The following is a 14,082-nucleotide window of genomic DNA, read 5'->3' as shown; positions in this document are numbered from 1 at the left end:
TGTGTGTGTGTGTGTGTGTGTGTGTGTGTGTGCATGTGTGTGTGCTTATAGATTATAAAATTTTAAATATTAAAAAAATATGATTTTAAGCCAGGCGGTGTTAGCACACTTCTTTAAGACCAGCACTTAGGAGGCAGAGGCAGGCAGATTTCTGTGAGTTCAAGATCAGCCTGATCTACAAGAGCTAGTTCCAGGATAGGCACCAAAGCTTGTCTCAGAGAAACAAAATAAAAAAGTGATATTAACAAAGAGATGAAGAAAATATGTCATGGGATAGGCTAGACTATAATAGAAGAAAAGCTGTAACTATAAGGTTATTTAATTATAAAATTCCTTGTTACCAATAATTGTTAGAAAGAGTTTAAAATAGAATCAAAGATGAAAAATTCACATAACCATAACAATGGTTATTTAAAAAACACCACGATAAAAACTCAACCCCTCTTCAGAGTAAAACTCCAAAGGCAGTACTATTAGAAGAATCATGTAGACATGAGTATAATAAAGGATGTAAGCCATGACTACAGTCAGCACAGTGCTAAGCAAGGGCCATCTGAAAGCCTTTCCTCTACAGCTGAGAATGTACATTGAGTATCTACTCTCTGCACCCTTTCTCAAGAAAGCAACTACAGTCTTCATCCAAGCAGCTGAGCAGAGAAATAAAATAGAAAGATGTCATACATAGGAAGGGAAAATACAAATTTACTTAAAGATGATAAGATTCTATACTTAAAATACCCTAAAGATTCTTGAGAGATTATTATAAATGCTTTTGGCAGAGCAGTAGAATGGAATATTGTGTATGATAATTTTGAATTTCCTATAACCAATGTGAAGCATACACAGAGAAATCAGGAAAATAACCTCTTTCATAACCGTATCAAAACATAAAGGAACTGATGAAGGTTAAAAAGAAAAGAAAAAACACTATGGTGAAGTACACAAAACTCTAGAAGGTAGAAAACCATCAAGACATTGAGAAAAAATAAAATAAATTAGTTAGATTGACCTTCATATACACTAGTTCAGAGAATTAACATTATAAAAATGGCATATTTTTATATAAACAGAACAAAAGAGTTCTGTAGATGCAATGCAATCATCAAATTCCAGGGGCATTATTCACAGCATTAGAAGATGTAGTATGTGTTCTTAATAACTGTTATGACATCTTTCAAACCCCTTATTTTCTGAAATTGTTTTGAGGAACATGCACATTAACTAAACAAGTTTATGTTCCTACCAGCAGTGAATAAAAGTTTTTCTTTCCCCACATCCTCGTGGGCATTTATGCTCTTGATGACAGCTGTTCTGATAAAGTTGAGATGAAATTTCAGTGCAGGTTTAATTCGCAATTCACTAATGGGGAAGCTTGTCAAATATTTTTCAAATCTTTATTGTTCATTTGTATTTCATTAAGAACTGAATAACTGAATTCTTAACTCATGTTCTGACAGTGAGTGCTCAGACTTCCTCCTGGACACCCATGTCCTTTGCCTGATTACTCTGGTCCTCACCAGCAATCTGTTCCTTCACTGGCATTAGAGCCCAATTCTTTGGAATTCCAGTATATACTGAAGACCAACTAGGACACCCAGTTTCATGGACTGAAAAAACTACAGACCTTCCATTCATAGTCAGTCATTGTAGGATGAGCCTGGCCAGAACATGTAAGTATTTCTAATAAATGCCAATGCTTGATTGTAGAAAGACAACTAGTAGGTGGCAGTGGGAGAAGATAGGGGGAGTAGAAGAAAGGGAAATAGGGGAACGGGTATTAGTATGCAAAATGAGATTGTTTTTAAAATAAAAAGACAACTATGCACTTTAAACACATGCCATGACACGTGTGGTTGTCAGAAAATGAATAACACGAATAAATTCTTCAGTTCTACTATTCCTGGGAAAGGAACTCGGGGTGGCAAACCTGACAAGTGTTTTTCCAGAGTCAATCATTTCCTCAACCCTCTCTGTGTCTCTTTAAAGCTTATCTTGGCTTCTATAAATCAAATATTTTAAATTCTTTATCCAGGAATTCATTCACAATGCTTTTTTATGTGGGTAGAATCTCTTGCTTAAGTTTGATTTGTAACTGAGGTCATTTTCAATGAATGCTTTTCTTCGTGTGCAACATTCAGATATTACTATAGTAGATATTTATTCCAGATTTTCTTAAAAAGTACTTAGAAGATGTTATGTTTTTTTTGATTTTACATACATATTAGTGTATCAGAATGATACATGAGGAGGTCAGAGTACAGTTTTCAGGAGTTTGCCCTGTCTATCATGTGCAACCTGGGTTTTCAGGGAAGATCTTCATGGTTGATGGCTAGCATCTACATACAATAATCCAGCTGTCTTGCTGGCACTTTTCTAATACTCTTTATTCTATGTGTCTTTTAAATCATGTATCTTGATCCCATTCACTTCCCCATCCTTTTGCATCTGCCCTCCACCCCTTCCAACCTCCCCCCAAATAAAACAAAATTAAAAAGGAAAAAGGGGGAAAGGGTTAAAATTAAATGTCTAATCAGGGAAGCTGAAATGTGACTCAGTGAGTGACACAGTAAACTGCCTTTTCCGTGCATCGTTACTTACAAGTTACATAAAGTTCACTGCGAAGAGTCACTGGACTGGTTTGAGGCCTCTTGTTTCTATTATACTGTCAATGCTAGGCCCTCACTAGGACTCCTCTTGTGCATCCTGTTGTTGCACTGTGTGATGGAGACCCTCTAGCTTTGGGTGCTGGTCAAGCTCCTTCATGTGCTCTCATAGCCTATTGATTGAGAGGATGTTGTGGCAAGTCAAGTCATAATCCTGGCTTGAGGGAGCAGGCCAGTTCTAATCCTCGTTATATCACTGTTACTTGCTTTTCATAAATTCTAAACTAGATAGTTTTTTTTTCTTGGAGTCTATAGTCAGTTTTACTATATAATGGCTATACAAACCTAGATTCAGGTTGCCAAGACTCTATTTTAATGGAATGTAGGCTTTCAGCATGACAAGGGATATATAGATGCAAAAATTCTCAGTATAATATTTGCGAACCGAATATAAGAGCAGCACAAAAAGATCATCCACCATGACCAAGCATGCTTAGTCCCAGTTATGGAGAGATGGTTCCACATAATTACATCAGTAAATATAGTTAGCCACATAGACTAAAAGACAAAATCCACAGGATTATATCATTAGCTAAAGAAGGGCGGTTGACAAAATGCAACAACACTTTATGATAAAAACCCTAGGGAAACTAGACATATAAGAGACAACCTAAACATAACAAAGGTGATTTACATTAAGTTCACAGCCAACATCAACCTACTTTGGGTGAAACTCAAAGCATTGCTTTAAAATTAAGTACATGAACAAAGAACTGTCTCTACATCTACCCATTGTAGTACCTGAAGTACAACCTATAATAGTAAGACAACTGAATGAGATCAAGGAGATACAAATTGAAAAGGAAAAATTCAACCTGTGTAGTGATATTTCACTTTTATTTTAATAAATGGAGATTGCCTGAAGAACAGAGAATAAACAGCTGTTTAGTTCAACCTTACAGACCAGGCTGTGGTGACATACACCTTTAATCCCGGTAGTCACACTAGTTTGCCATAGAAACATAACAGCATTGGTACTTACCTTTGATCCCAGCACTAGAGAGGAAAATAAGACAGGAAGAGACATTTCCCAGACAGCTTCTCATTCTGAGATTCCTGGGGGCATGATTGCCATTTCAGACTGAAGTAGAGGTAAGAGCCAGTGGCTGGCTGTTTTGCTTTTTTGACCTTCAGGTTCAACCTCAATATCTGTCTCTGAGTTTTTATAAATCATGCTACAAAACTATCTTTATTTGGAAATTAAATGATTCTATGAATAAAAGACCTTAAGGACTCCACCAAGAAAATACAATAGGCTATAAATACTTTCATCAAAGAAACAGGATATAAAATAAACATGCAACATTCAGTAGCCTTCCTAATTGCAAATGATGAACAGACTGAGAAAGAAATAGGGAGGCTACACTTTTTAAATAGCCTCACAAAAATATCTTGAGCTCTGTTAAAACAAGTGAGTAAAAAAATGTATATTAAATCTTAATACATTGAGAAATGTCAGAAGATGTGACCTCCCATGCTCATGGATTAAGATTAATGATCATTGTACCAAAATGGTTGTCCTACAAAAAGCAAACAGCAGATTTGGCAAAACCACATCAAAATTCCAAAACAATTCTTTGCAATTAAAAAATAACTTCAGTTTCATATGCAAACACACACACACAGAGAGAGAGAGAGAGAGAGAGAGAGAGAGAGAGAGAGAGAGAGTAAGATGATCCAGAATAGTAAAAGAATTGGTGAATATATCACCATCTCCAATTGTTAATTGTATGAAAGTTGTAGAGTAATATAGTAAGCAGCATTGTATTCGTTAAATCACAGACACACTAATAAAATGGGTCAAATTGAAGAACCACACAGGTACCCACTCTGGAATTTTTACTAAGAAACCAAAAATACACACTGAAGAAAAGAGAGTATCTTCAAAAATGATGGTGGTAATACTGGATAGCAATTGCATGTACAAGAATGCAAATTGATGTGGGAGTGTCATCTATCTGTTGCTTTCATTGGTTAATTAATAAAGAAACTGCTTGGCCTTTGATAGGCAAGCCCTTAGGTGGGTGGAGTAGACAGAACAGAATTCTGGGAGAAAGAAAGCTGAGTCAGGCAGTAGCCATGATTCTCCTCTCTGAGGCAGACTCAGGTTAAGAATCTCCCTGGTAAGCCACCAGCTAGTGGTGCTACACAGATTATTAGAATAGGGCTAATCAAGATGTGAGAATTAGCCAATAAGAGGCTAGAACTAATGGGCCAAGCAGTGTTTAAAAGAATACAGTTTCCGTGTAGTTATTTCAGGTAAAGCTAGCAGTGTGGGAGCTGGGAGGGAACGCAGCCCACCGCTCAATACAACAGCAAATAGACCCTATCTGTCACTCCAAATAAAACTCAACTCCAAGTGAACCAAGGACCTCAACATGAGACCACATATACTGACCATCACAGAAGAGAGAGGAAGGAATATGCTTGAACTCATTGATACCAGAGAAGACTTTATGAACTGTACTCTAATAGCAAAGTCACTAAGACCAACTTTAATAAAAATGGTATCTCATGAAGCTGAGAAGCTTCTAAAAGACAAAGGATACACAATCATTCAAGCAAAACTACAGTCAAAAGAATGAGTAAAGATATTTATCAATTATGTCTGATAGAATAGTAATATCTACAAATATATAGAGAACTAAAACAAAAATAGATCTAAATCATCAAGAATATAACCCCATTCAAAAATGGAGTACAAATCTAATCAGAGAGTCTCAAAATATGAAGCACAAATGGTTGAAAAACAAAGAATTCTGAGCAATTATATTCCTCGAAGAAATGCAAAAAAGAACTACTCTGAGACTTTATCTCATACCTGCAAAAGTGTCAAGTTCAACAAAACAAATTATAGCACGTGCTAATTACAGTGTGGTGTGGAACAATGGTCTGTATTCTTATTATTTTAAATAAATGCTGATTGGCCAGTAGCCAGGCAGGAAGTATAGGTGGGACAACCAGATGGGAAGTAGAGGTGGGTCAAGGAGAACAGGAAAATTCTGGGAAAAGGAAAGCTTGGTCAGCAGTCTTGAGCCAATCACAGAAGAAGCAAGATGTGACTGCCTCACTGAAAAAGTTACCAAGCCATGTGGCTAACATATATTAGAATAATGGGCTAATATAACTTATAAGAGTTAATAAGAAGCCTGAGCTAATAGGCCAATTAGTTTATAACTAAGATAGACCTCTGTGTGATTTCTTTGGGACATAATGTTTGCAGGAAGAGGGCAGGACAGAAAACCTCAGACAACAACAACAGTGCACACCGGTACAGCCATTATGGAAATCAGAAAGGATTTTCTCTCAGGAATCTGGAAGTCAATCTACCTTAATCCAATTTTATCATTCTTAGGCATATACCCAAAGGACCTTAATAATGTGTGCTTATCTATGTGTATTGCTACTGTGTTCATCATAGTCAGAAGGCAGAAATAGTCTAAATGTCAACTGATGAACAGATAATAAAAATGTTGTATATTTACAAAATTAAATATTTTTCATCTATTAAGAATAAAATTATGAAAGTTGCAGATAAGTGTATGGAACCAGAAAAAATCATCATGAGTGAGATAACTCAGATACAAAAACACAAGTACTATATACTTTCTTTTATATATGTATGTTAGATTTTGAGCACTTGAAATATGTGTTTCAATAAGAAAAACCCAGAGGTTAGGTATATACTAAGGAATCAGGAGAGAGGAAAGGACGTACTGAGACAGGGAAAATACAACATAGTGTTATGGGCAGATAAGAAAGAAACTAGAATGGGAGGGTTAAATAGGGAAGGGAATGATGAAGATGGATAAACAAAAAAATATGGGAAAAAAACATCCAACACTAAAGGCCATTTGAAATCTCATTTAAAAACCAACTACACTAGAAGCTTCCTAAAGTATTTAGATATATGAAAGAAATCAAAATAGAGTCATCAAATATTTGGGGAAACAATGCCCCAACTAGATGTTAGGCCATCAAGTCCCAGAAATAAATTAAAACTTCTTAAGTCTGTTTACCAAAGGCATGTCAATAAAACCACCATACACCACAAGTTATTACCAGGGCTATTGGTTGCTCTCCACAACTGGAGAGTCAGGCCCAGTTGCTAAAGACAGCACTTAACTTATGTCATTAAACATGGAAAAGTTGAGCTAGTGCTCAACTAGAGACACTCCTTCCCTACTGACTTGTGTTCAAGATGCTGGAAGGTACTCTGCATGTAACAAAGGAGAAACATAATCATCATTATCATGAACCTATAAAACTTGTGACCTACCTTAGTACCATTCCTTTAAGTTGTATCAGTACAAGCATTTCACAAAGTTTCTGGGAGTAGTCAAGAACTTTTTGAATGGATTTAAGGTTCACTCTATAAGATGGAACCCACATATGATACTGCTAAAATGCCCAAGAACCTGAGACAAGATAAGTCATGGCCCTAGGGTAAAACCCAATTGTATTATTCTGCTGAAGGACTACTACCGTTCTTGTATACTTGTCAATCAGTGACTTGTTCAGCCCACATAAGAGAAGGTTCTCGTGGAAAAGGACCACAACTGGATAATGTGGAAAAAGTGGGAGACTTTGGAGTACTCAGTTCTGAAAGGGATGCCTACATCAAAACCCTCGCCTCAAGTCTCAGGACTCTGTTTGGAAGAGGAGGTGAAAAGATTTTAAGAACAGGAAGTGATGAATGACTCCATGGAAATAACACCTTCCAGACACAATAGGACTGATACACATATGAACTCAGGGACTGTAGCAACACACAGAAGACCTACACTGATCAGAGATGGGGTCTCAGAATTGAGATGGGGAAAAAGACATGGGATCCCAGTCCTAACCATGAAGCTGTTTCCAATAAATGCCATTTGCAAAGGGACAGTAGGTTTTCTACAGTAGAGGGTCGCTGTATATAACAGCAACATTCCATAGCTTATCTCATGACCAGGAGTAGTAGACAGACAAAAAATGAACAGGTTTTTTTTCTAAACTTTTTTTCATTTTTGTTTTGTTTTATTATTTATATTTGTCTTGCAAGTCTTCTGCTTGTTTGTTTTGATTTTAATTTTTGTGTTTTTATATAGGGGTTGTTTCATTTTTTGCAATAAATGAGAGAGAAAGAACGTAAGCAACTAATGTGGCTAGGAAAGTATCTGGGAAGAATTTGGTGTAAGGGGAGAATATGACCAAAATATACTATATGAAAAAAACCTTAAATAATAAAATAAATAAGATGAAAATTTCTACCTATTCTAAATATAATATTTACTATTGTATTGAGTGTATAGGGCATGTTTTTTAAAGGTAAAACTTAAAATATTAGTAAACTGTTTTCTAAATTTGTTACTAATTATTTTATTTTATGTGCTTTGGTGTTTTTACCTGCATACATGTCTTAGGGTATTAGATCTCCTGGAACTGAAATAACTGACACTTGACCACTGAGTCATCTGTCCAGGCTCCATTAGTGAACTTTTTTTTTTGGTTTTTTTGAGACAGGGTTTCTCTGTGGCTTTGGAGCCTGTCCTGGAACTAGCTCTTGTAGACCAGGCTGGTCTCGAACTCACAGAGATCTGCCTGCCTCTGCCTCCCAAGTGCTGGGATTAAAGGCGTGCACCACCACCGCCCGGCCTTAGTGAACTTTTAAGTAATGGTTTTAGTTATATTTCAAACAGTAAAAATATAAATGTATGCTAAAACTGTACATCACTCACAATTACATACATTTTCCAAAACTTTTACTAATTAAATGTGTATTACTTACAAGCTATGGTATCTATTCAAAAATATTCTATACAACCTAAACTAAATAAATAGAAAAGCAAATAGCATAACTTACTCTCCATTCAAAGCTTGATTCTGAGAAGATCTAGCACCAACGGCTCCTACTGCCAAACCTAAAGCGTATCCAAGTACTTGTACAGAATCAGCGATAGCTTGAAAATGAACACAGCACCAAACAGCTTTATAACTTGATCATACAGAACACCTGAACAATTTGATATCTGAAAGTTTTTCATGCTAATTTTAATTTCTTAAGAGAGGAAGGTAGGAAAAGAGGGGGGAAAGTAGGGGAAAGTGAAAGGGGGGTTAGAGATATTCAAAGTATATAAATTCTAACAAATCCAAAATTAGTAGTACATGAGACTGGTGGGAAATTCATGTGAGAGTTGATGAGGGTCTTATAGTTGATGCTCGTCCTGAGCCACAGTCACTGTTTCATTGGGAACAGTCACTTTGCACTGTTGGGACTTTACCTTACTTGCAGGAGAACTGTTCTTATCATAAAGGTCATTTGCTTTACACAGTGTCTGATTGTGAATGCTTATCATATTCAGGACAATGTCAGAGAGCCATATAGACTACTACCTGACATACAGCTGGGTGCACATTCTCTTATCTAATCAAGTACTGGATTCTCAGAAAATTTAATTATAAACTTAATTGTATTATTTAATCTTTATACTAAGTAGTAAATATACTTATATTCAATATGAACATAAATAGACTGTACTTTCTTTAATATTTTACTAGAGACATTTTCCACATAAGTTCAAAGTAAGATTTTATTTTAAAAAATGACACCAAGATATCTCTTTGAAAGTATGTCTTCGTTCTGACGTACCAGAACCAGATTCCATTACTGATTATTTGGTAAATTATTTGGGGATGAATCAATGTTTTCTTAAGGACAGAGTTTACATAAGATACTGTAAGCAGATGAGATGACTCTGTGTTCAACTATCTATTCCCTCCCTCAGACTTCCCCTATCTCTCTCTCTGTCCTTTTCCTTCCTAAACCCCTCCTTCCCCCTCTCTTCCAGGGGGAGACAAAGAGAAAATTTTACCACATAAATGTGCATGTATTTTCTATTCCTATGTCTTTTCAGAGACAGTTAGATGATTCTCTAGTATTCTAAATCTCAAAATTAAGTAGATCAGTGTGTGATTTTTTGAAGTTATGCACAGAAGTCATCACAACTTAGTACAGTATCATCTCAGAGTCAATAGTACTTCTGTATCAGTTAAAACCTACAGGAACCTGATGTATATTCAAAATGGGTCGTACGTATTACAAAAAAAACCAACTTGCCTATATAGATGCCAGTAGATAATTTGGGAGTATGCTCATAAATGAAAGTGAAACCAAGGATGTAAAAGGGCATCGCCGTCATTCCATGAAGACACTGGGCGAAGATGAAGAGATAGATACATATTGATCTGTGTGGTATTCTAGATGTCCCACAATCTGTCGCATTTGTTACTTCACACAAATCTTTTGAAAGATAAGAAATACATTTTATTGAATCAAATTCAAAATTAAATGAACAATTAAACTTGCAGTTGTTACCACCATACTTTTTCTTTTACTTAATTTTTGTGCATTGAGTGTAGTCATACAATCAATTATCATATTCTAAGGAGAAATAATACAATCAAAGGAAACGTGGGAATACTGAGAAAGACGCACACAGTATGAATGAAGCAATGTGATTGTTATATGCACATGGTACCATGTACACAGATATTCTTATATACATACACATTTATTCATACATATGTGCTCATTTTTTCTGTACTTTGCATTCTGTTCTTCTGATATTTGGCTCCAATATAAAAGTACTTGCAATGCCCTGGATCACCAGACTTGTCAAAGTCCATCATCTGAGTTAATTCTGTTGCCCTTTCCTTAGCAATCTTTAAATTAAAACATGTGCACTACTTTGACTAAGTAATTTCCTATTTTAGACCCATGAGCTTTTATAATCCATCCTCAAATGGTTTGTATATGAAGTATCTCCCTAACAGCTCATGTACCAAATGTTTAGGAGAGGGTCCTAGAACCGCGGGAGGGAAATACCACTGGTCTCTAATGGGAATGTCTTATCCTAGCCCCTTCCCAGCTTCATTCTGCTTGTGTCCTAACATGAGGTAAACAGACTTTTCTTGCACACTCCCAGTTTTCTGCCTGACCATGGGCTCAGAGTCAGTGAAGCATAGCAACCATGGACAAACACTCTGAAAAGCTAAAATAGATCTTTCCTACTTGCAAGTTGTTTACATTAGTTCACAACAGAGCATCTGGTTACACATAGGATCATTAAAAAAGAGATATGACATCATAATGATTTCTTTAGTTACTTTGTGGTAATCTACCCACTAGATTTTGAAATCTTTGGATGACATGTTAGTCTTCATTTTCTTACTCAAATGATTATAAGATTTTTGTATTTATACTTGCTAGTAGACTTGTGGATCTAAGTAACTTATACCAAACCATATCCACTATGACCATCTTGGGTGAAATTTAACACATACTTGGCATGTTACTGTAGAAAAACTATTAAAGTGACATTCATGACCTATGACATTAGAGACAAGGTATTTCACTTAGTTTCTATGGACTAGTACATAACACTACAGAAAATGGGAAGATGTTCCTAAAATTGTGGTTTAATTCAATGTTTTCATCCTTTTTTTGAAATATAATAATATATACTATGTTCAATTAGTTTATTTATGACATTTTCACACATAAATATAATGTTTCTGGTCAATTTCATCCCTTTTCCTTGCCTGATTCACACTCCCACTCGGTGGTTTCCTCTTCTCCACTACCCATCTCTTCTACATCCATGTTCTTCTTCATTTTTAAATGATTCAATGGGCTGTGTGAGAATTTGTTACAGGATGATGGGTGAAGATATGTTTTTGCAGAGGCCCTGGCACCTTGGCAAGGACTCCACTCTCTCTCTCTCTCTCTCTCTCTCTCTCTCTCTCTCTCTCTCTCTCCCTCCCTCCCTCCGTCCCTCCCTCCCTCTCTGCTCTTATTCTGCACAATATGGCTACATATAAATGTCCAAGAACGCATGGGAACGTGTGAGCTCCTTTCTCCCCCCATGAAAGTGTTTGCAGACGCTATCTTGGATAATTTTTGTGCAGATATTCACATCTTCCATGAGCTATTTGACTACACTAACTATTTCATGCCTAATTCCAGCATTTAATATTACTTCCCACACCCTTAAGCTCATCCAGTTCTTTCATTCTCCTGCATCTTCATATTCAGTGTTCAGTGGGCCTTGGAAGAATTATTAAGGGCTGATCATACAACAGTCACACATTCTAATTTTGTATTCTTCTAATCTTTCCAGATTTTTAGTATGTGATTCAAATAATACATAAAAATCCTATTAGAAGGTTCCTGTTAACTAAGTTGTCCCTTATATGTTTCCTCTGTATCTTTGCTCTCTTTCACAACATACAAACTCTCAGTAAAATTGCAGTCATAGTCAAAATATCACTTTTCCATGATCTCTAGCTATAATTTTAGAGTTAAAGAAATATGTGGCAATCAAACTCCATTTTGACTTCATGGAAAATTGAGTCAAGAAATTCCTTCATGTTCTTTGCAGTCATAAAACATCTCCTGAGACCATTTACCTCTGCCTTGCTCTAGAAAGTTGAGCTTACTAGTGTATCTACTCCTAAGAATTATATTTCTGTGTTTCACATTGACTAATAATTGAATACAATCTTTCTTACTCATAATAATAAAAATAATTCTATATTAAAGGAAATTGAAGATTGTAAATAACATAAGTAGCATAAAAGTAGCACACATAGAAATTCTCAGAAGAGAAACTAACAAGAAATGGAGTTTGTTCAATATTACAAATACTGACTAAAGTTCTGATTTTGTAACATGCAAAGCTTAATTATAGTAAATATCATGAGTTATGTTGAAGAACAGACAGAAATAACTGTTACAGCATTTTGAGTAAAGTCATGTTAAAATTCCCAAAAGAAATGGGTTAAAAAAAAACCTCAAGAAATCAGTACAGATCTTTCAAAGACTCACATACGAAAACAAGGAGATTTCAACAGGTCATAAAAAGAGGGCTGATGAGTAGCATGGCCGCTATTTATTCTTTAAGAGTGAGAGGAACTTAGAGCTAAGAAGGTGGTTCAGCAATTAAGGATTCTGAGTGTCCTTCCAGAGAACGTGGATTCTGTTTGCAACACCTAATTGTCAATCCACAACCATCTCTAACTCCGATTATGGGTTTTGACAGCCTCTCTGGCCTCATGAGGCACCAGGTACACACATGTGTCCATGTATATATATATACATGCATAACACTCAAGCAGATAAGACAAAATTAGCATTTGAAAGTTTTAAGAAATTTACAAGATTCCCATCTCCTTTCCCAATTAAACTATATCAATTACAAAGAAAAACAGACCAAAAATTTGAAAGTGACTAAGTATAGAAATTCTTTAAGAATTGGGGAGAATCAACAACATGGGAGTGTTTAGGAAGACAAGATGTAGCAGGGGTAAGAAGACAGAAAAGGAAAGGAGGAAATGATATCATTTTGTTTTATTTAAGACTAAAAAACTAGAAAAGCATTCAAACTGTGAAGTGGACTGAAAGACTTTGCTCATATTGAGGCATTAGTAAGAACTGACAGAGAAGAGTGGCTTGCAGAGGGCAGGAGGAGGGGATCAGGAATGGAGCAGAGGGTGAGACAGAAGCACACAGAATGATCACTAGAGGATGCCTCCTGCATTTCAACTGGGGGAAGAAGGGAAGAATGCTAACATGTCACTGAGGGCTCAATGAACATTTCAGTGTAAAGAAATTAAGACGATTTTTCTCTATAACACAATTTTCCAGGCAAGACAGGACAGGTTAGTAGTTCAGTGAGAAAAACTAAATTGTTTTTAAAGGTTAGAATGGAGTGTTGCCTAAGGGACAATGAGAGAAGAAGGCTGAGGACACTCACGCGAGGAGGTCTGAATGATTTTACCATGCTATGTTGACAGACAGAAAACAAGCTACAAACGAAGGGAAATAGCAACTATGAGACTCAGACAAAGAAGGTGTCACTATCATCTTGTCCCTGTGAAAGAAGTTTGCCTTCATTCTGAGTAAGCTGAAAACATCGTGGCTGTCACCATTAAACCCGGCTCAGTGTGTCTACTGAGAAAGACTTGTGGATGGTCGCTTCATAGAAAATTCTACAACGCAATTGTAGACTATGTGGTATGAGTATTTTGATGAATTTGTGGAAAAATTTTCTGTCAGATATTTCAAGATGTGGTGAACGTGTCTGTTGAAGCACCAGGTTGAATATGAAGACTGCAGTCATCTCTGTAGATAACAGATGGAATAATGGAGAAGAAAACAGAATAGAAATTAAAACGTGTGGATAAACCAAAGAGGTTCAGGGAACTCTCAATGGAAGATGGACCAAGTATCTATCTAATAAAGAATGTACACAAAAGGAAGAGCAGGAAAATCAGGAAACATAGCAATGAGAATAGAGGTAGATAAAACAAACAAATACAAAAGCTCTCTCTCTCTCTCTCTCTCTCTCTCTCTCTCTCTCTCTCTCTCTCTGTGTGT

General features: G+C 36.1%; 1 protein-coding gene across 1 annotated transcript in view; it reads right to left on the bottom strand.

Annotated features, from left to right (window-relative positions):
• The window catches only part of LOC102002495 (solute carrier organic anion transporter family member 6A1-like), a 102,727-nt gene that overhangs the window by 84,903 nt on the left and 3,742 nt on the right, over positions 1-14,082 (bottom strand). The window contains exons 3-4 of the mRNA XM_005361397.2: positions 9,763-9,945; positions 8,509-8,605 (exon numbers count right to left, since the gene is read on the bottom strand). Coding sequence (XP_005361454.1) covers positions 8,509-8,605; positions 9,763-9,945 — 280 coding nt within the window. The remainder of the gene's footprint in view (positions 1-8,508; positions 8,606-9,762; positions 9,946-14,082) is intronic.

Source organism: Microtus ochrogaster, linkage group LG4, assembly GCF_000317375.1.
Source record: "Microtus ochrogaster isolate Prairie Vole_2 linkage group LG4, MicOch1.0, whole genome shotgun sequence".
Taxonomy (NCBI): Eukaryota; Metazoa; Chordata; class Mammalia; order Rodentia; family Cricetidae; genus Microtus; species Microtus ochrogaster.
The sequence above is the reverse complement of the archived record's forward strand: the minus strand, read 5'-3'. Positions and strand labels throughout refer to the sequence as shown.